This window comes from Nicotiana tomentosiformis, chromosome 3 (genome assembly GCF_000390325.3).
Source record: "Nicotiana tomentosiformis chromosome 3, ASM39032v3, whole genome shotgun sequence".
NCBI classification, from domain to species: Eukaryota; Viridiplantae; Streptophyta; class Magnoliopsida; order Solanales; family Solanaceae; genus Nicotiana; species Nicotiana tomentosiformis.
The window spans coordinates 95,194,501-95,218,343 of record NC_090814.1 but is presented as its reverse complement, the minus strand read 5'-3'; the positions used below and the strand labels follow the sequence as shown (position 1 = coordinate 95,218,343).

Here is a 23,843-nt window from a genome sequence, read left to right as displayed (position 1 = left end):
ATTATATTAAAGCCTTTTCTTTTGAATGTTTTTTCAAAAGTAAAAAGAAACAGAATTTGTAAACGGTTACCCCTTTATAAACTAAAGGTTAGTTATGATTCATGGATCGCAAAATTCAGGTTCATAAGAACGGTTACAAAAATTTAGAGAATGAAATTACTCTTAAAAAAAGAGAATTTAGAGAATGAAATATGTAAATAAAGCAAAAGAGCAATTATAATGCAAAACGAATTGAAGGGTAGAATTAGTAGACTTATATTCCCTCAAATGCAGCAACACCCGCACAAACCCGCAGCGGTTTCACCCCAAAACCCGCAGCGGTTTCACCCCGCATTAAATCTTCAAAAATTTATTTCAACCCGCAATCGTCCCGCCCTACATTAAATCTTCAAAAACTTATTTCAACCCGCACCCGCATAAAGACAAACCCGCATTGCACCCGCATAAGGTTAAATCCGCCCCGCGCCCGTCCCGTCCCTTTGTCATCCCTACAGAGAACGTTGGTGAAGAAATCTAGAGTAAAAAATATTTGTCTTATTTATTTGCTCATATGAAAAATATATTTGAAAGAAAAAAAGAATTAGAAAGGTTGCCTTGTAATTACATGATATAATTACACCTAATTTTTTACTCGCCCTTGAAAATTGAAGAGTGTAACTACTCTCTTCCAATTACATCTAATTCCCCACTAATCAAGTAATTATTTGATCAAGCAAACATGTCAAGTTGTGTTGGGGTTACCCAGTTGGTTTGGAGGGTGGTCTTCCATATAGATGACCTGGATCGAATCCCCTCTCAATGCCTTCTGCGTTGAGCCTGTCGCACAAGGCTTGCCTAGTGCAGTTTACATCCCCTGTATGGTTTGCAGGTTATTACATAGGGGGAGGTTTAACCGGTGCGCACAAAGTGCTAACTAGCGGGTGCGAGTTTCCCCTCTCTTACCAAAACAAAAAAAAGTTATGTAATTACACACAAATTCAATTCCTTTTTGCCTTTCCAAACAGGATCTTAATCTTCAGTTTCTTTTCTCATATCTTAATTTGTTATATCTTGTTTATCACACAAGATCCCTTATGTTCGTCCCAACCAGTAGACGGAGAAAGGTTAAGTAAGACATCAATCATTTAATTAATGCTCACATTCAAACCCAAAAAACACGTTTGATTTCCAATTTATACGTTAGAAAAACAGGGGCCATATCAAACTCTAGTGGTGGGTTGTCTTTGTTGTCCATGCACAGGTGAAAGACGAATGAGTATAGTGTCTAATAAACAATTAAAGGTTCATGTTATATGAAATATACTGTGCTTTTTATATTCACTTGAAATTAGCTGCTGGTCTAGTAAATAAGCTTTGAGCCGGCCGGTCCGAATTAATTGAAATCCCTCTTAGAATTTACAACGCATTATTGTTTTCTTGCTTTTGAAATTGTTATAATTATACGTTAACTTTAGAAGCAACGCAAGTCCATGTATGTACGCCGTAAGGGATGAGATGAATATTAATATATGGTGGAGGATACAGTCTATCAAGATAAGGTTTACCCCTTGTCCGAAATCACCATTTTCCTTTACTTGAATTCGATTCACTTTTACTTTTGTAAAGTGCCTCATACAAAAATGATAATTAGGATTGAAATACCCCAAGAATAATTTAGTCATAAGTAAAAAATTCAACAAATACTATATATAAGATATTTATTAAACTAGGAAGAGAACGTGGTAGGGAGCTTTTTCACAACTCATAAACTCTTGAATCTCTCTACGTCATAGCTAGCTCTCCACAATAGAAAATATATAGTAGCACTCCTATTTATAATACTACAAAACCAGATTTGACTAGAATCTAGAAAACATATTCGTACATGATTTTGGTTGTGAATCCTAATTAAACATAAATTAAATAAACTAGTAAATACCAAATCTTAGACGACGTAGGAATACTAATTAATCTTGGTTTAATTTCCAACAACCTTCTTTAAACCAATATATTCAAACTTGAGCATGTCATGAGTAACATCAAGCCTTGTAGAAGTCAAGTATCTTAGACTATCCACCAATTCCCTAAAATATGTTGCATCAACAAAGTCGCGAGTATCATCTTTAGTTAACTTCAATTTCTCTTCAATATTGGCCATATATGATTTGGCTTTAACCATGGTAAATCTCTTCAAAATATCATCAACATATTTTTTCTTTACTTTGAAACCATCTACTTCTCCAAATGCTTTGTGGGTAGTCTTGTACACCCAATCAACTCCAATTGGCAATTTTATAGATTGTAGAATAATATCGTTAACGAACAGTTCATCATGCTCCTTGAGACATTCAATTTAGAACAATGGCATGAAATTAATTGTATTTTCAATATTTATTGTCATGCGTTGTTATGGTTCTCGATCCCAAGCTATTTTTGCCTCAAACTTGGGTGGATCATTAGAAACTTTCTCTTGATGAACCATCTTGCTTCTTTCATTTCTCGGTTCTTCTTCAATACCGTCAAATAATTTTTCTTATGAAATACCAACTTCTTTTGGACTAGCATCCCTTGCAACTAAATCATCCTTTTTATCAATCGCATGAATTTTTGAAAGATCAATTTGAATATTATTTAACTTTCCTTTGCATTCAATATAATCTCTATCATAATAAAAATTACATGTACCTTCTCTTATTTTCTCATCTATTTCCGAATTTTGGCCTTTCTTGATTTATTTTTACCATTATTGGTGTGCCTTCTTTTTCTTTTGGTTGCTCATCCTTTTCTAGCGATGCATAATTTGAGAGTGCTAAGATTTTTAGTTGCTTCAAGAATAACTTTTTTGTTGTTAAACTTTAAACTAAGAAACTACAATATTTTTTCAACAATATTAACATCTTCCAATACTTCTCCATTGGTCCTTAAACCATTGATTATATCTTCAATTCTTGTAAAAAATTCTTTGACAGACTGTGTTGGTCTCATATAAGCCAACTCAAATTGACTCCAAAACTCTTGCAGTTTCTCCTTCTTAATGTCAGCAACTTTACGATATGACTTCACCAAGATTGTTCAAGCCTCCTTTGATGATTTTGCATGCAAATATTTTTTAGATACATGCAATTCGACCTTAATAGCGAGATAGTAGCGTGCCTTATAATCTAAATGTCTTTTTTTCTCCAATTTTGTAGCTATATCACCCGTCAACGTTATACCTTCCCGGGGTTTCTCAAATCCTTCATCAATGGTGGACCATAAATCAATAGCCTTAAAAGAAATCTCCATCTGTTGATACCAAGTTTCGAAATTACTTTTGCCATCAAATACAAAAACGGGACAATTAAGTAGTAGAGTATCCATATTTTTTTGTTGGATCTCACACATGCTCTGACAGAATCTCACACAAGCTCTAATACCAATTTGTAGAATTGAAATATCCCAACAATAATTTAGGCACAAGCAAAAAATTTAACAAAGACTATATAGAAGAAATTTATTAAACTAGGGAGAGAACGTGGTAGGAGTTTTTTTCACAACTCATAAACTCTTGAATCTTTCTACATTATAGCTAGCTCTCCACAATAGAAAATATGTAGTAGCACCCCTATTTATAATACTACAAAATCAGATTTAACTAGAATCTAGAAAATATATTCTTACATGATTTTGGTTGTGAATCCTAATAAGACATAAATTAAATAAACTAGTAAATATCAAATCCTAGACCACATATGAATACTAATTAATCTTGGTTTAATTTCTAACAAATTAACTACTCAAGGGCTTTGACCGTCGTAGACCACCAATATCGGAATATATATGCAAGATTTTTTCTCCAAGTATCTTGTTCTTCAAAATATTCTTCGACCACTAATTAGACATTTAGTTACCAATTCCTCCACAGATATTCTAAGCTTCATTAATTTGCTATGATGAAATCTTGGCAAATGCAATTGAATAAGCCCTATTCCGACTAGATATATTTTACCACATTTTCACTTTGTTTAACGGCCTATAGCTAGCAGGACTGGACTTAACTTACTTTCAGATGTTATCCAAGCTTCTGACTTAGACTTGTGAAAGCTATTTAGTTCGATCGACCCGTAATCGAGAAGTCTCCGCTCCTATACTCGATATCGAAAGCTTAGTTAAGCTTTAATCTGACTTGTGAAAGAGGCTATTGTACTTTGTGCGTGCCAACAACTGAATGAAAAGTGTTTGGTAATTTGGGATTATCATACATGAAAATGTAGAAGATTATGCAAAGCAATATAACAGAAAGTTGAGCTGGCTGTGCATGCACCTTTAATTTGGGCATTTTTGTTAATAACACAACATACTGAAGAAAATCCTGTTTCCTGTTTCTCGTCGAGGAGTTTTACTAGTTATGAATTTGTTCAAATTTTTTCGTGGGTATTGTGCTTAAAATTGTGAGGATTCTATTTACTATTATATTTAAAACTTTTATCTTTGTATTCTCAATCTCCTTAGCTTCGGTCCTGATTCTTTTTTTATGCCATTTGTATAGTTTGAGATTTTTACATGGAACATTGAAATTAAAATTCTCATAGTAATTCACGCTTCAAAAATTTCGTAAACCTTTTACAATTTGAAATTCTCTAGTTTTTTTGATTTAATTAAGTAACACTAAGCATATTAGATCTTCTATTTGATCACGTATAAGGACATTGATCAAATAAGGCTTTGATTTTTCTTTTCTATTTTTCCTAGTAGGCTTTCCACATTAAACTTAGTGTGTTTACAATGCAAACTTTTGTAATAACATTAATATAATTAAATAAGTTTAAAGAAATGTTAGAACTGAAATAATTAATGCCTCATTTTCAAGAGTAAATAGAGTTAATTAAGGAATATATAGATTTATGCATAAATAACTATGATAGGCTTCCTTCGTTTTTCAGGTTCTTAAAATTCAAAATGAGAAAGAGAATTTTATTTCAATTTAATTATATGGAGTATATTACATAAAAAGAAATTTAGGGGTAGTTTATGGTACAAAACTTATCGTCCAAGAAATAATGGATAGAAGGGCAATTTTTGGAAATTTATAACAAATTTATTATTTGCATTTAGCTTGGTTATTACAGAAATAAAGAGATATTATCATTACTAAGAGATATTAGATGTCTTTTGAAAATTTTGCCAATGAGATCTTTGTTTGTCTGATGACTTTTAGTTGAAAGTTCTCAATCCCATCCCATAGGTTTATAGATCGAGGGGTTTACACTACTAGAAATTCGCTAAAAATCAATCAAAAAAATCGACCAAAGTTGGTCGGTTATGGCCAATTACCGACCAAAACGCGACCATTAGGGTGTGGAGGGTGTTTTGATGGTCGGAATGGCTTGCCGACCAAAGTTGGTAGAAAATTACCGACCAACATTGGTCGGTAGCTTAAAACGACCATCTCACAAGTTTAAGTACTTACAGACCAACTTTGGTTGGAAACATATTTTATTAATTTAATTTTACCGACCAAAATTGGTCGGTTTAACTAAATTATATTTTTTTTTATTAATTATTAAAATTTTAAAAAATCAACCAACTTTGGTCGGTAATTGAATATATATATATATATATATATATATATATATATATATATATATATATTTAAAATAATTAAAATTAAACATTACCGACCAATTATGGTCGATAACCTCAACAGTGCAGGAAAAATACCGACCAAAGTTAGTCGGTAATGTTGAATTATGTGAATTCAATGTTCATTAACCGACCAACTTTGGTCGGTATTTTGAAATAATTTTTTATTATTATTAAAAACCGACCAACTTTGGTCGGTTTTTTTGGGTTTAATTTTGGCATAAAATGCCTGTTTTGGCAGCTACACCACCTGCCAGCATACCAATACACCTAATAATAACAACAACAACAACAACAACAACAACACAACAACAACCAAAACATTCAATACATACTTTAAACTAACAAATTAAAGTTCAATTGAACATAAAAATCCAAAACCAAGTTAAAACTAATTACAACTAGTTCAAAACTAGTTCTATTTGTCTAGTCCAAAGTATATAAAAGTCAAGGGGTATTTTCTACAACATCATCACCACCGTCTGATGAACTTTCATTTACAAGACAGTATAGAGAACGGTCTTGTGGAGGACGGGAAGAACAATCACGAGGAGGACGGGAGGAATGATCTCGAGCAGGACGGGAGGAACGATCACGTGGAGGTCGACCCTCTGGAGATGACTCACGAGATCGGGGCAACGGAAAAGCTCCACTAGATAGGAGAGTTCTGATCTGAGCTTGCATGCCAAGGAATTGAGCATCTCTAAGCCTTTCTTTTTCCTTGGCCGCTTCTAGCTCAGATGTGATCTTTGTCACTGTCTCTCTCATAGCGGAGAGGCTCTCTCTATTAAGTTGCTCGCCTTGCGAGGAAGTCCCTATTCCTCGCATTCCATACTTATAGCGATAGAAGTTTTTAGTAGGAAGCCCGTATACCTTTCCCCATTTTGGACCGCCAACAGACTCCAATCATATTCTTTTAGCATCTTCGTCCGAAGGTTGGGTTGGCTCACCCGATTCACCAGCTGGATGACTATGGATGAATTCCTCCACGTTACTTTGGTAGCGACTCTATATTATTTTAAATTAAATCAATATTTCAAAATTTTTATAAAAGTAAATTATAATACTTAAAGAAAATTAAAAGCTTACATATGCAGTCGAGGCCCGGTACTCAACCCACCTATCTTGATCCCCCTCTTTTTTCTTCTTCACAATATGCGTCTCCTTGAATATCTCATCATGACTCATTGGACATTCATACTTCTTTTTCTGAAAATAAATTAATTTAGTTAATAAACAGAATAGATATACTTACAACAACAATAACAACCCAGTATAATCCCACTAGTGGGGTTTGGGGAGGGTAGTGTGTACGCAGACCTTACCCCTACCCTGGGGTAGAGAGGCTGTTTCCAATAGACCCTCGGCATCCTTCCCTCCAAGAACTCCCCACCTTGCTCTTGGGGTGACTCGAACTCACAACCTCTTGGTTGGAAGTGGAGGGTGCTTACCATCAGAGCAACCCACCTTGTCTAAGAATAGATATACTTAGAAAAGTAAAATAATTTAAGCAATTACGTACCAATCTTCTTTTTATTGTCCCTAGGCTGATCGCACCTCCAGTGTGCAAGGAGCCTCCCTTTTCGGATGCGCGAGCTTTCTTTCCTTTTTTTCTCCTCTCTAAGAACTCCGCGGTAAGCCATTGCCTTTGCAAATCATTCCATAAATTCTCAAGTAACCAGCCAGGCCTCTTATTCTTCTTACTAGCATCCGAAAAAGCATCCGCCAATCTCTTGCGAGCTTTATGATGAAAATTTACAGCCACTTTCGTGCTATAGCGGTCTTCTCATACACACTTGCTCTGTATTTCGAAAGTTAAATATCAGTTGGAAACATCATAAATATAAATTATTAAACTGTTTAAAAGAACATTTATACCTTAAATTGATTGAAAATTTGCTCTTTCAGCGAGAATGGGCAATCAGTCCAAGTCGCATAAGGGCCATCATAAAAGCTTTATGATGGCATTGGTGATTATCTTCATAGTCTTATTACCCGGCCTGAACCTACAATTTAATAATAAAAATACATTAATATCTTAGTAAAAATGTTACAAATCAATAGACGCAAAAATAATGAATAACATTTACCCATCACCCTCAAGGACTATGATGATCCTGCCATATCGATCATAATGCACTACCTCGTCATCACCATCCGAAGCATGTGTATCAGAGGCATGTGAAGACGGTGTAGGCGGGTCAGAGCTACTGCCTCGCAGGCGAAGGCCTGCAATAGATGGAGTCGATGATGAAGATAGTTGCAATCCCTGTGAATGCGACATAGCTGGATGCGACCCAAGTGGATGTGATACTGATGGCTGTGACTTGAGTGGTTGTGACATGGATGGATACGATCCATGTGGCTATGATATATAGGGATGTGATCCATGTGGATGTGATATAGATGGCTGTGATTCAGATGGCTGTGAGGCAGCTGGACTGTATGTCGGACGTATAGTCCTATGGCCCTGTGATGGAAGACCTGGTGTCTGAATGAAGGTGTACGGCTCGTGATGCTGCGGCAGCTCAGTATATCCGTGTGGTGGAGGATAAGACATAGGCATCTCTGAAAAGGGTGGACAAGAGGGACTATTATTTTCTACCCTCCTCTTTCCCTTCCTACCCTTTTCTCGACCCCGAGAACTAGTAGGGTCATTGTTACCTTGAACCTTGCCTGCCATATGCATAATATAATACACATTTAGATTGAAACATATAAGAAATAAGCTATAAAACGAGAGTGCTTTAAAAAATCAACTTTTTAATCCTCATCGACGTATTGTTCCTCGTCCGAGAATTCTTCGTCCTCACTTGTTTGAGTTTCATCAGTTGATTCTTCGTCCTCATTTTCTATAATTGTTACTTTATTTATATCAACTTCTTCCAATATGCGTTCAGGATGTTCCAAATCATTTTCTAACTGATCGTCCACTATTGGGTAAACACTGGAGATATCGTTTTGATATGTAACATCTAACACATTCTCGACTTTCACCCTACCTATAGGCTTAGTTTTTATTACAACCCATCAATCGGACTTATTCTGCCGCAATGGATAAGGAGCATAATACACTTGCCTAACGTTATGTGCAATTATGAAAGGATCATAGCGATCATACTCCCTCGTATGATTAACCTCAATTATGTTATATTGGTTGTGTACTTTTGTACCTCTTGTTGGATTTGGGTCAAACCACTTGCATCTAAAGAGTATCAATTTCTTATATAGCCAACCTGTATATTCTAGTTGTAATATTTCTTTGACCACACTATAATAATCAATATCTCCAACTTGGTTGCATCACCACTTTGAACCCACACCCCATTGTTGTTGCTATTTTTATTTTTATAGCAATCCTCTGTATGAAACTTATAACCATTCACTATGTACTTAGACATTGTTGTGACCTGAAGCCCAGGTCCCCACGATATATCTTTCAAAAATTAATTTACACCATTATTTAGATTATTTACCTATATAGTGTTAAAAAAATTCATAAGTTAACACAACTTATGAATCATTTTTTATACATTCACTACGTTATATATATATATATATATATATATATATATATATATATATATATATATATATATATATATATATATATATATATAAACTGTTTGAACCACGTATCTCGTATATACAACATCGTGGCCAAATTGACCCACGAAGTGACTGTGACACATCAAATATTTTTAGTAGTTGCATCAATATGTAGTCACAGTAAATTTTACATTTTGATAACTAATAAATCAATACTTACTTGAGAAATGGTACAACTTCGGGACAATTTAGCAACACATGAAGTGTAGCTGACTTGTACTCCATATCACTCAAACTTCTCTTTCTAACATCCTTAGAACATCGGCCTGGTTGATTGAATATGGACATTGGTGGATATAATGGATCATTCACACATTCGACCGTGTGCCTATTGGGCCTATTCCTAGAACATGGCACGTTACTCTCAAAATAATAAGAACAAAAATGTGCAGTTTCCTTTGCAAGATAGGCTTCGCATATAGATCCTTCAATCTTATTCCTCTGCTTAACAAATTATTTGCATTTGCCAATTGTCCTACATAATGTCATGTTAGATAAGAATATTCAAATAAAATATAATATTACCTCTCAAAGGGATACATCCATCTGCATTGAACATGCCCTCCAAGTCGTGCCTCGTTTACAAGGTGTATTGGAAGGTGTTCCATTACATCAAAGAAACCATATGGGAATATTTTTTTCCATATTACTAGAAATTACACGAATGTTCAATCCATCAGAAGTAGGTTTTCTTCCCTTAATGTGGTAGAACACAAGTCTTTGAAAAATAAACTAATCTCTGTGATGGGTTTCCAGATTCTTTCAGGCAAACCACAAAATGCAATAGGCACTAAGGTCTCCATGAAAACATGGTAGTCATGACTTTTCAAATGGCTCAACTTCCCTACCTCCATATCTACTTTTTTTCCAAGATTCGACGCATAACCCTCACGCATCTTCAATTTCGTAACCCAATCACAAATTTATCGTCTTTCCTCCAAAGTGAATGTATAACTTGCTTTGAGATTGAATACCTTACCATTATTTGTTGTCTGCAAGTATAATTCAAGCCACCTGCAATATTCTTGTAAGTCCATTCTAGCCTCCGGGTTATCTTTTGTCTTACCTTTAACATCCATCACTGTGTTGAACAAATTATCAAAATAATTCTTCTCAATATGCATGACATCAAGGTTGTGTCGGAGAAGATTATCCTTCCAATAAGGCAACTCCCAAAATATACTTTGTTTCGTTCAATTATGATTAACACCATATCCGGGGAATCTATAAGGTGGAGCCTCAGTAACTTTACTGAAGTTCTGGACCCTCTCCCAAATTTTCTCACCTGAAAGTATCGGAGGTGGAGAATCATATTTCACTTTATTATTTTTGAATGTATTTTTCATCCTTCTAAACTTATGATCATCAGGCAAGAATTGACGGTGACAATCAAACCATGATTGCTTTCGACCACGTTTCAAAGTGAACGCTTTACTATTTTTCATGTAGTAAGGACAAGCAGGCTTCCCAGCAGTCATCCACCCAGACAACATTCAATATGCAGGAAAATCATTAATAGTCCACATTAAACTAGCACGCAAATTGAAATTCTGCTTGGTTGATATGTCATATGTTTCAATACCATCATACCACAATTGTTTTAGCTCATCAATCAAAGGTTGCAAATATACATCAATCAAACTTTTTGGATTACGTGGACCGGGGATAATACAATTTAAGAATATATATGGACTAGTCATACACAACTCAGGTGGTAGATTATAAGGTATAAGAAAGACATGCCAACGTGAATATGGTGTCGCAGATATAGAAAAAGGCGTGAAGTCATCCGCACATAGACCTAACCGAATGTTCCTTGGTTCACTAGCAAAATCTGGGTATGTCCTATCAAAGTGATTCCAAGCTTCTCCATCTGAAGGATGACACATAACACCAGGTGGTCTTCTATTTTCAAAGTATCATCTCATATGAGGAGCAGAACTCATCGACGCATATAACCTCTTTAACCTGGGTATAAGAGGTAAATAATGCATCGCCTTGAGAGCGACCATATTCCCGCTGGAAAGCCTATTGAAACGAGGCTTTTCACAAAATTTACATCTGTCTAAAGTTGCATCATCTTTATAATATAACATGCAACCATCTTCACAACAATCAATTCTCATTGACGAAAGTCCTAACTTAGAAACTAATCTCTTTGCCTTATAGAAATCGGGTAAGTTGATATTAGGGTCAACTAGTTCACTCATAAGGTCAATGAAAGAGTCCATGGCTGCTTGAGAAATATTTCAATCAGATTTGATACTTGGTAATCTAACTGCAACAGACAGCTCAGAGTGCGGACTTCCTTCACGTAGTGGACGACTAGCTTCCTCTAACTGTTCATAAAAACGTTTTCCATCATCATTAGGAGTTTGTTCAACATTTTCATTGGGCTCACCCCCGAAGTGCATCCCAAAAGCATCCGCAATCATATCCTGAATTCTAGAATCAAGATTTGTATTCTCCACCGACCTACTACTTTCACCAACAACCATGTTATGAAATATCCCACGGCTACCATCCCTAAAATAACCCGACCATGTGGTCCTAGCGCTTCGTGTTCTTATATATATATGGCTATACATATATATATATATATATATATATATATATATATATATATATATATATATATACACACACACACACACACACACACACACAAACAAACATATACTATAACAAGCTATATATATAGTTAAAGTATTACAATAAAGTGTGTGTGTGTGTGTGTATAGATATATATATATATATATATATATATATATATATAACACGCTTCGTTGTACTACTTGAACTACATATATAGCATGTTATATATAGTATATGTTAGTGTATTCATTATTTGTATTACAAAAGTGTTAACGAATTACATTTATATTATTTAGATAGTAAATATAAAAGTAATTCAAAAGTTTGACCAATGTTGACGTAATAACCGACCAACTTTGGTCGGTTATTTTGCATAAAATAACAATTACCGACCAAAGTTGGTCGGTAAATGCTTCCCTACATTAACCGACCAACGTTGGTCGGTAATTTTAAATATAAATTCTTAAATATTATAAAATATTTTAAATAATAAAATAATTATTAAAATTTTAAAAATTGGGTCCAGATTACCGACCAACGTTGGTCGTTAATCCAAAATTTTCTTGTCTGACCAGCTGGGTCAATTCGTTGACCAATTTACCGACCAACGTTGATTGGTATTTAATTTTTAAAAAATATAAAAAAAAAATTCCAGTTTCCGTCCAAGCTGGACGGTGTTTGGTCGCTTTTTTTGACCGACCAACGTTGGTCGGAAATATTTGATCTATTTTTAGCGGATTTCTAGTAGTGTTAAACCTCAAAAGGTCAAGAGTTATAACTGGAATTTACATTAATTATAAAGTAGATTATTGTGATCGTGGTAGGTCACCTACTAAATTATAAAAAAATTGATACTTAACAAAAGTAATTTTTTTTTTTGATAAGATAAAGATTTATAAAATTTTGATTTAATATTTACCATTAAAAGAAGGAAAATCTGATTTACCACGGGAGAAATCTGATTTACCATAAAACGAATAATCTTATGATGACGGTCACACTTACAATTGGATATTAAAGTGGGCGTTTGGACATAAGAATGGTAAAATTTTTAAAAAAGTAATTTTTTTCAAGTGAATGATATTTGAAAATTAGAGTTGTGTTTGGATATAAATATAATTTTGGGTTGTTTTTGAATTTTTGAGAGTGATCTGAGTAAAAAATTTGAAAAATAATTTTTTGAAATTTTTTAAAAATTTAAAAAATTTTAAAATTCATCTTCAAGTGAAAAATTAAAAATTTTATGGCCAAACATTGATTTCGGAAAAAAGTAAAAAAAAATTCATAAACAAACGGGCTCTTATAAATTGTGTTATGCCGTGTCGGGAAATCGTCGAGTCAATAAGAGCTTCCTGCGCAATTGATCTATCGCCGGAGAAGGAGCAGTTCTTAATTTCAAATCTGTGTTCTTTTTCTTGGTTTTAAAAGACTTTAATTTTTTAAGTTAATAAAGTCGCGTCAAATGAAGTTAAAAAAAAGAAAAAGGAAATAAGCATATTCATAAATTGAGTATTAAATACGGGTCACACATACGGCACATGGCAATAGAAGAGTCTTGTAGTAGTAGCTGCCTATATAGCGTGAACTTTCATAGAAGGTGAATGACAAATGTGTGCTATTTTCGTCATTCGTAACGGTTCACATCACAAATAGTCCCCTTTTTGATAGCCAGATTCCATGGAAACAAAAGTTCTGTCCAGCGGAATCCGCCACTCTACTATCCCTCAAAGTTATATCCGCCCTCAATCCGATAGGCCACGCCTCTCTGAAGTCGTTGATTGCGAAAACGTTCCAGTAATTGACATGGGCTGTGGAGATAGAAACCATATAATTCGTCAAATTGGCGAAGCCTGTCATCTTTATGGTTTTTTCCAGGTTTTTATCATCTCACCAATTGTCTAATTTTTTTTGCTACATGTATGGCAATTAACGAGGAACTTTTAAACTTTATGATTAGGTAATTAATCATGGTGTACCAACGAATTTAGTAGAGGAAATGCTAGAGATAGCTCGGGAATTTTTTAACCTTCCTGTTGAAGAGAAGTTGAAGTTGTACTCAGATGACCCATCCAAGACGATGAGATTGTCCACTAGTTTTAATGTTAAAAAGGAGACGGTTCACAATTGGAGAGATTATCTCAGACTTCATTGTTATCCTCTGGAAAAATACGCTCCTGAATGGCCTTCCAATCCCGCCTCTTTCAGGTAAACCCTTCACCATGTTCTCATTGTGTTAATCTATATTAGTTTCATTATTATGTTAATGGATACATTGCTGTCGTCTGAGTCATTAGTTTAATTCTTATCATGTCAGCCTTTTTTATTTTGGTATACCTCCAAGTAAAAATAGAACAATATCAGTGCGTAAGGAGGTGTGGTCACGTATCTCACATGTTTAAACATATTAAATTAAAAGTAAAATATTTTAAAGAGTATATTCTTTTTGGGCATGTGTTAGGCACGTGTCAGGTGTTTTTCAGTTGTACAGAAAAATCAATATACCTAAAAAATTTATATAGTAATAAATTGATTTGATTGTGAAGATCAGTAATAGTAGTAAATGATTTCATTCTAATGGAATCATTCTGAAGACAGAGGGTCAAATCAATTAAAAAAAATTATTAAAATTCTTTTTTTGTTGCTCTCACAAAATTCATGTAATCTCCCTAACCTTCTAGAGAAGGCATGTTCCATGTGAATGTCCTAACCATTTTCAATTTCTTTATCTTTGCTTTTTATTCTTTTGACATTTTAATGAGTATTTAAGAAGTACCATAGGTGTGTGCTCTAAATTTTAAAATAAAATATTATTTTCAGCGGGAATCAAATGTCCATCTTTCCCAACAAACCCACAATCCTTACGGTTGAACCAAAACCCCTTTTGTTACTGGGTTCGGCAGTATATATTTATATAAATTTAATAAATATTTCAATACAAATACAGAGTTTCGGAAAAAGTTACTGGGTTCGACCGAACCCGTACCCACCACTGTAGCTCCGCCCCTAGAAGTACCATATAGGGGGAATCTGACCAAGAGGATTACTTAAGTTAGTGAGCACCTGTATTTCCATCTTATACTTTCAAAGTTCGTGTTAGGATCGGGAACCCGGATAGTGCGGAATATAACCAAACAACGGTATAATGACAATAACAAAGACAATTGAAGTTGATAACAACGACAATAAAAGTAGATAAAGAAGACACAAATTTAACGTGGTTCGGTCAAAGTGACCTACGTCCACAAGCGGAGAGGAGCAATTTACTATAAGAATAAGAGTACAAAAGAGAGTACAAAATTAGAGTAAACACTCTAATTAATCCCAAATACCCTAAGAGAATAACCTCACAAGATCACTCCAAAGAAAGGGTTCACACAAGTGCTTCCCAACACTTAACTCTCATACAAAACACTTTTAATAAAGGAAGAAACAAGAAATGAAGACTTAAGTCTTGTTGGTGTGTCTAAAATGAACTAATGGCCTTCCCTTTTATAGGCAAAAAGTCTTGACCTCTTAGGTATAAAAAAAGAGATATAACTTGTGCAAATGATGTCCAACACACAATGTAATATTTTTGGGTCCCAAAAAATATTGCCAACAAAGTCTACACTTTGCAAAAATGCTTATACTTATTTAGGTGGACTCTATTTGACAAAATAATTACCATATTATAGTTCGTTCGAATCATATGGAGAGTAGGTGAAAATACTCTTGATTTCTTAAAAATTGAAGCAAGTAAGAAAATAAAATCCTGACCACTTCATTTGGAGAAGGAAAAAAATGGAAATCAATATCTAAAATTTTGAATGGACAAAAAGAGGGGGTAGACGATAGAGATAACAGAAATAAGCATGTGAGGCCACATTTCAAAGATTTAATTGTCGTGCCTCGGATTCATCAACAGTCGTGCTGCCAAATAATAATGTAGGATGAACCTTTCCTCTATATGCCCAAATCCAATTTTTCTAATCGCGACTTTCCACTTGATTTCGTCATGTCTAACAAATATGATAACACCATTTTTGTTGCTATTATTCGCCCAGTAGTTGACACGTAAACATTGTGAACGTCACGGTTGTGATGACGTCAGAGTTGGATGAGGAGGTGGCGTAAGCAGACAAAGTGATAATGATGCCAACTTGTGTTTTTTGTCGGGTAGTACAATTAGGAAGCGAGGACTATCAAAGTCTCCTTTAATTTCAAACTTTTAGGCAATAACAAAAAAATTCTTCAAAAGTACTTTGTTTTTAAGGGTACAAGTATTTTAAATTTATGTGAACCTATTTGATTGTGTATGAAGTTAAAAAAAAAAAAAATTAAATTTGTGTAAAATAATACACATATATTTTATGTGGTTATAGGTAAATTATTTTCAAATATAAAAATAAATCATTTTTTTTATACAAAGTAAAAAAAAAATCACATAAAATGAAACAGATGTAATATAAGTACTTTTAAATATTATAAAGTGCACTTCCTTTTTTTCAAAAATTAATAATAATATAAAAGTATCATAGGGGATAGAAAACTTGCCTTGACAATTTCAGCCCTTTGATTTTCGTTCTTGTACATTTTCCCTCGCGGAAAAAAACTTGAGCGCAAAAGTGGCCTCAGGAAGGACAAGGAGGTGGACCGTTGGAGTAGCAAAATGAGCAATTTATGCAAATACTCATTGAGCTTAAAATAATTATTATTTTTAATTTATTTGAAAATTATTTACAATATATACTTACCCAATTAAAATTAATTATCCATACGCACCCACTCATTACTCGTTTGGCTTGGCTTAGCTTGATTTGGCTTGACTTGGTTTGCTTTGCTTGGCTTGATTTGGCTTTGCTTGACTTGGTTTAGTAACTTAATTTGAGTTCATTTGGTTGGTTTTTGACTGGGTATTAAAAAAAATGGGTAGGGGCAAACTATGTAGGTCGGTAAATATTTTGTCCCGCCTGGGTATTTGTTAAAGACCCGTAGGAAAAAACTGGGCTTATATAAATAGGAAATGGAGAAACATAAGAAAAGAAAAAGAAAACAGGATAGAAACTGAAATAGAAATATATTTAAAAGGAAAATAAAATAAGATTAATACAACAATATATACCGAATTTAATAGCTTGGGGTTTAATTGAAAGATTCAACAATATATACTTATAATTTAAGATATAATTGTTTGTAGACAACATTTCATAGTCATTTTTTATACTAGCAGTGTACGCGCTTTGCGTGTGTATCTATAACAATATTATACAACCTAAAAAAATTGACATTGTTACGATTTAATGATGTATATAAGTTATAAAATTAAAGAAAAGAAATATAAAAAAATTGACATTGTTACGATTTAATGATGTATATAAGTTATAAAATTAAAGAAAAGAAATATAAAAAAATTGACATTGTTACGATTTAATGATGTATATAAGTTATAAAATTAATGATGCAAAAGTTAAAAATGACTATTGTTGATTACTACTATTTATAACATATAACCTAATACATTACTGTTAAATATTTTTCAAATCACAAAGAGAAAAGGAAGAGGAGTAGAGAAACGTACCTGGAAGAGTTGATGGATGTATGTGGCCAGAGAGGAGGCAGAGCTCCTTTTATAAATCAGCAACGACGGTGTTTAAATACTTTCAAATGTGATGAACCCTCTTTTAATCCAAATTCTCGAATGACAGAATCTTTTTCTAAAAGAAAATCGAATTGGATGGGAAATAAGAAAGGAAAAGTTATTAGCCTAAATTTTGAAATAAGCTATATATTCGATAAGAAAGGAAACCTGAATATTAGACGCGAATCTTAACCAACATAATCTTATATTCTTAAAAAAATATAATTGGGTGGTCAATAAGAAAAGAAAAATATTTAAATGAAAAATAATTCTTCCAAAGCAATATAAAAGCATCAAAATATGGCACGACCCAAAATTCACTATAGATCGTGATGACGCCCAACGTGCCGTTAGGTAAGCCAACAGTGATTTACCAACTTAATTATTTATTTTTATTATTTTTGAAACCATAAATTTTATTAGGTAAAGAATTCAATGCATAAAAAAATCATGAATATTTAAAATATTAGTAAAATATAAAATAAAAGATGACAATATCAAATCGAATCATAAATTAGGATATTCCAAAATCCGGTGTCAGAAGTACATGAACATTTACTAAGGAGTACAATAATAGTACAACATCTGTTTGAAATATAAAATAGACATGATAAAGTAAATAAATAGATGAAGACTCTGCGATGCGTAGCATGGAATACAGCTCACCAAAAAGCCCCCTCAGCAGCTGCGCCTACGCGCCAAGATGACCATCAAAGTAACCCGTCAGATCCCGCACATTTAGTGTAGAAGTGTAACATGAGTACGTAGATCAACGCGTACCCAATAAGTATCTAGCCTAACCCCGAAAAAGTAATGACGGGGAGTCGACATCGACACTTACTAATGGTCCAATAAATAAAATACAGGGATCATAATTAGGCGTGAGATACAACAGAATCAGTAGAAAAAGGAACAATATAGGGAAATCTCGTGGGTACTCGGACTCTTAGTGATTTTACGCACGAATTATGCCGAAGTCGTTCGGCCCGATCCATATAGTCGCATAGTAAAGCCAACTAATTAGCATAAATTATAGTTAATTTTTTCTATAGTAACCTTGTTTGTTTATATTTTGACAGTTATAGTAAAGTGATCTTATAAAGAACATATTTCATAACATAATATTAAAATTGGGTCCGAAAATAACTTGACTTGTGAATTATTATTATAAAGAGATATTGCTATATTTCTTTGACTATAGAGTTTATTCAAATCCAATTTCAAATGGAAGAAATCCCCTCCCATTAAGCCGAACAACGACAAACAACATCAAATAAACAAGTTAAGTGTCATACGCATTGTTTTGTGTACCCTGCAAAAGGCAGTCTCATTCCATGAATTTTCGAACTTGTGTCCCCTAGGAGTTTCCTCCGACAATTGTAAGGGATTAGTTTTGCGATGGATTATTTTATCTTTCCTCTCCATTGTTAGGTTACTCTTACGGTAATTACTAATTACATATTTGTTTATATATTAATTGGATAGATAACTATATCAACAAAACGTTATTTTTTTTCTGTTTTTATAATAACGAGTAATCGTAACAATTAAAACAAATGTAAATGACGGTGGGTGAGCAATCAGGATCTGAAGCATATAAATGAGAATATGCAGCTTTTGATGAGTTTGAAGGAGGAGCTAAAACGCGTTTTTCAGGACTAATTAATACCAAACGAAAGAGACTTGGAACATAAATTCAATGGAGTAACGTAAGCCAAAGAATAATGGGATTTTTGGTTCAATCATAGAGCATTTGATTATGGTTTTGTAGAAGAGAAATGAATGGTATAGAATTGGAACGCCGACGTAGCATTTGTTTATTTATTTTCCTATTATTGTAGATGGTTCTTTCACCCAACCCCAGATCATCAAGGTCACCATCAAAATCGATTCTATCTTATTTTCCTCTAATTAAGAGCACTAATTTGTCAGTGTTAATTGCGGCTGGTTTCACGCGTTATTTTTTGGCTTTCTAGTTGCATTTCTGCTTTTAGCTTCCAGATTTGCCGGTTGCCGACTTTATCTTTTTAAAAGTTTCTTTAGGTAGAGGTAGACTTTTGAATACATAGAATTAGTATGATTTACGAGCCCGTTTGGACATAAGAATTTTTTCACTTGAAGATGAATTTTGGAATTTTTCGAAAATTTGAAAAACTCAAAAAAACATTTTTTCAAAATTTCACTCAGATTACTCACAAAACTTCAAAAACAACCCAAAATTATATTCATGTCCAAACACTACTTTAGTTTTCAAATATCATTTTCACTTGAAATTTTTTTTCACTTTTTTTTTTTTAAAATTTTACAATTCTTATGTCCAAACGCCCACGTAATGTTAATTGATTTTGTGGCACATTATTTTTTTTTTTTGGTTTTTTGTTGAGTTTCTTAAAAGATCATTAATTTGTACCTGTAAGAGATGAAAAATAAAACACAAGCAATTTTGTAGAACTGTAATATCCCAACTCTAATCCCGCGTTGCCTAATTTTTATTATACTTTGGGGGTGGCGAAGGAAGAATTGGAAGAGGGGTTACAAGGTGGTGAATCGGATTCTTACCAACAACAACAAAAAACTTAGGTAGCCAATCAATTTTCTCTGCATGTTGACTATCTACCTTGTTCCATTACCTCCAACGTTAAAATTAGAAATGATAGATTGGGTCTGGACAATTTGAAGATACAGTACAGGCCGCTTTCACTTGGGCTTTAAGTCAGCACTGGAAAGACATGGGCCGCTTTTTAGTGCAAGGTTTTAAACCTTCGCACAACTTTTCCTAGATCTGTTTCTATTATGCATTGGAATAGGGAAAAAGAAGGGAGAATATGTGAACATTTTTTGTGTAAGATACTATAGCTGATACTACTATGTATGTACAAGTATATGTTTTTGTAATTTGAAGACATTTCCACTTTGCTTTGAAAAGTCTTATATGATGATACTTTTATAATAGGAGGATTTAAATTGTATATGCTAACAATGTAAAGATTATTACAACTATCAATGTATTTTAATAGGTTATAGTTTTCCTAGTGCTTTAAATGTTACACATTGACGGTATAAAAAATTATTAAAGTGGATGTACAATCTTTTGGCGTAGGTCCAAACTATGATGAGGGTGTAAGTATTTTCTATACAATAAAACAATAAACATAAGTTCTTTGCCAGATTTTAGTACATGGTTATTGTAAATGATTTCAGTATATGTTCTTGGTACATTATTTCTTTTAATTGGAAGAAGAATTAATTAATCTTAATCGTCATTGGTCTGGTTGACAGGGAAATTGTGAGCAGATATTGCACAGAAGTTCGACAACTCGGATTCAGATTGCAGGAAGCCATAGCAGAGAGCCTAGGCTTAGAGAAAGTGTGTATAAAGGATGTATTGGGTGAACAAGGCCAACACATGGCTATCAATTTCTACCCACCATGTCCACAACCAGAACTCACTTATGGGCTCCCAGCACATACCGATCCAAATGCCCTTACCATTCTTCTTCAAGACTTACAAGTAGCTGGTCTTCAAGTTCTTAAAGATGGTAAATGGTTGGCTGTCAAACCTCAGCCAGATGCCTTTGTCATTAATCTCGGTGATCAACTTCAGGTAAATCAGAACTCCCTTTAGTACATTTGATCTGTTGCTTATACACAAGTTAACCAGTGTCTATAAGTTCCGTCCATAAATTATAGCCCGTTTGGATTAGATGGTCGTAAATAGCTGATAAGTTTGAAGTACTGAAAAGCATTTTTAAGTGCTGAAATTAATTTTTTACGTGTTTGGATAGATGTGTGCTGAAACTGATAATTAATAAACAGTTGAAGATTAACTAAAATACCCTTAAAACTTTATATAAGATTATAAATTAAAAAGTTTCTTTGTAAAGAAAAGGATGAACAACGAACATGGAACGACAACTTATGACTTATGATTGATTTTAACTTATAAATATTTGACTATAAACACTTTGAATATTTACCAAACGCATAGATAAGCTAAAATGTGCTTATAAGTCAATTTGACCAGCTTATAAGCTTAGCTAAACACCGTATTAATACTTTTTGGTCATGTTCATTCTGCAGGCAGTGAGTAATGGAAGATACAAAAGCGTATGGCATCGAGCTATTGTAAATTCTGATAAAGCCAGGTTGTCAGTGGCTTCGTTCCTTTGTCCGTGCGATAGCGCGAAAATCAGTGCTCCAAAGCTCCTGACTGAAGATGGATCTCCAGTCATTTATCAGGACTTTACGTATGCTGAGTATTACAAGAAGTTCTGGAGCAGGAATTTGGACCAAGAACATTGTTTGGAACTTTTCAAGAACTAAAGATCCATCTTCATCTTGGACAATCTCTTTGCAAAATTTACTAGTATTTTTCAAGTTTTAAGCCTTTTTGTTTTAGTTTTGAGCGATAGTTATGGGGGTGGGAGTTAAATTAGAAAAAAGAGGAAGAAAGAAACAGTTACCTGTTCATTGCCTAGCTGATTAAATTACCCAATAACAAGAGTCCAGCGTCCTGTTTTGCTACTTGCTGTCAAGTAGTATTAGCAATAATTAGCTCGGAAAGTTGGACTACAGATCTTGTTGGAATTAAGAGGAATAACGGTTCAGTCCAGTTGTAATAGTATAGGAATAAGATTACTACTTATTGTTTAACTAGTTTCCGGTGTGTCTTCAATTTTGATTTTTTAAAAAAAAGATTATTAATTATATTATTTTTTAGAGTTTTGTTCATTTTATGATGCAGACCTGCAAATTTGGGGGGAAAACTTTAAAAACCAATACAACAATACAAGGAAGAACATTACACAAAAAAAAGCTATACAAGAGGAACATAAGCTAACGAATTCACTAATTGCCTTATGTATCGGGATATCCACCAGAAACACCAGAACTCTTAGAAAGGGGAAGGCTCCGCGAAATCTATAAAATTTTTAATTAAATAAATCAACAACAAATATTCTAACTAAGCTTATTTACATATTTAAGTCAATTTACAGGGAGTTCCTTGTAAATTCGACTTGATAATTTTCTTACTTTTTTAGATTTCAACATGTAGTTTACATTTGAATATGAGCAACATCGGCTATGATTGCAGATACTTCATGTCGAGAAGTTATTTGTTATAGAGATATTTTATAGATACTAACATGAAAAAGTTTTATTGATATCATTGTTGCACGTACAAGAGCCCTTTGTCCGATTCAAGATTATGACTACGTTCATCTGTAAATTTGACAAAAATATTAGTTGAATTGCATAAATTATATAATTATATAAATAGAACACGACAATCATGTGTCAAATCACTCCATTACACACCATGTAAACTAATATTTTAAGAAATTTGAACCTCTAGTTTATCTATTAAACTTGCATTGTAACAAAAGATGGGTTAAAATTGATTAAATAATAAATGGCGTAATACACTTCTTAAACGAGGTAACTAAGTCACTGTGAGTATCTAATTTTTGACTATATTTGAATTTTTATCACCTTTTACTATGTAAATATTTTCAGAATTTAATATATATATTTTTTTTTATATATATATATATATATTCTTAATAATTTAAAAGGTCGATTATTACTATTAGTATTATTTTTATTATTATTTTTATCTTTATTTTTAAATAAAATGAATTAAAAACCGAAAATAAATAAAAATTAATTATTATTTTAAAAAAAAAACAAATTTCGGATGGGAATTAAAAAATAGAAATATAAAATTAAAAAGTAAAAGTAAAATTAGGTAGAAATTATTTAATAAAAAAAGTAAAAGAAAGTGAAAAATTTAAAAAATAAAAGTAAAAGAATGTGAAAATTTAAAAAATAAAGAGTAAAATAAAGTTAGAATTAAAAAATAAAAGTAAGGTTATCTGATTTTTTTTTAAAAAAAAGTAAAAGTAAGTGGAAAATAAAAAAAGAAAAGTAAAATAAGTGGTAAATAAAAAAAAAAGTAAAAAAGTGGGATTTTAAATATATTAAAAGTAAAAAAGTGAGAAATTAAAAAATAAAAGTAAAGGAAAGTGGGGAATTTTTTTTAAAAAAAATAAGAAAAATAGGAAATGAAAATTCTTTTTAATTAAAAATAAAATAAATAAATAAATAATAAAAAATAAAAATCTGAAAATTCCGAAATTTTTTTCTATAAATAGAAGAGAAATGTGATGAAAAAGAGAGAGAGAGAGAGAGAGAGAGAGAGAGAGAGAGAGAGAGAGAGAGAGAGAAATAGGGAGAAGGAAATTGAAAGAAATATTTTTGCTTATTCTACGTTAAGGGAATTTCTATTCGTGTCATTCTTTCTTCGGCTTTCTTTCGAAAAATCTAGCAATCCATCACCAAACTCTAACCCGAAACCAACTGGAAACCAAGCTAAAAAGCACGACAAAAACGAGCCAAAAACCCAGCGAAATAGTCCCAT

General features: G+C 33.0%; 1 protein-coding gene and 2 long non-coding RNA genes across 3 annotated transcripts; 1 reads left to right on the top strand and 2 right to left on the bottom strand.

Annotated features, from left to right (window-relative positions):
- Window positions 1–6,033: 6,033 nt before the first annotated feature.
- On the bottom strand, window positions 6,034–7,387 carry LOC138908784 (uncharacterized). Its single transcript, XR_011415188.1, has 3 exons — window positions 7,124–7,387; window positions 6,691–6,810; window positions 6,034–6,609 (listed from the first exon to the last, which is right to left on the bottom strand). It is a non-coding gene; the product is annotated as an uncharacterized lncRNA (long non-coding RNA).
- A 5,915-nt stretch (window positions 7,388–13,302) lies between these two features.
- On the bottom strand, window positions 13,303–17,542 carry LOC117278228 (uncharacterized). The gene is made up of 2 exons (XR_004508561.2): window positions 17,363–17,542; window positions 13,303–13,613 (listed from the first exon to the last, which is right to left on the bottom strand). It is a non-coding gene; the product is annotated as an uncharacterized lncRNA (long non-coding RNA).
- LOC104102216 (protein DOWNY MILDEW RESISTANCE 6) lies at window positions 13,483–22,078 on the top strand. Its single transcript, XM_009609875.4, has 4 exons — window positions 13,483–13,680; window positions 13,763–14,010; window positions 20,702–21,026; window positions 21,503–22,078. The coding sequence occupies exons 1-4, from the start codon at window positions 13,483–13,485 to the stop codon at window positions 21,743–21,745; spliced, it is 1,014 nt and encodes a 337-aa protein (XP_009608170.1). The 3' UTR covers window positions 21,746–22,078.
- The last annotated feature ends 1,765 nt before the right edge of the window (window positions 22,079–23,843 follow it).

Excerpts from the sequence above, each read along its gene's own strand:
- LOC104102216 (XM_009609875.4), top strand. The coding sequence starts at position 13,483 with ATGGAAACAAAAGTTCTGTCCAGCGGAATCCGCCACTCTACTATCCCT. Across the intron at positions 13,681-13,762 it reads ATCTTTATGGTTTTTTCCAG|GTAATTAATCATGGTGTACC; the intron begins GTTTTTATCATC and ends CTTTATGATTAG. Across the intron at positions 14,011-20,701 it reads TCCAATCCCGCCTCTTTCAG|GGAAATTGTGAGCAGATATT; the intron begins GTAAACCCTTCA and ends TCTGGTTGACAG.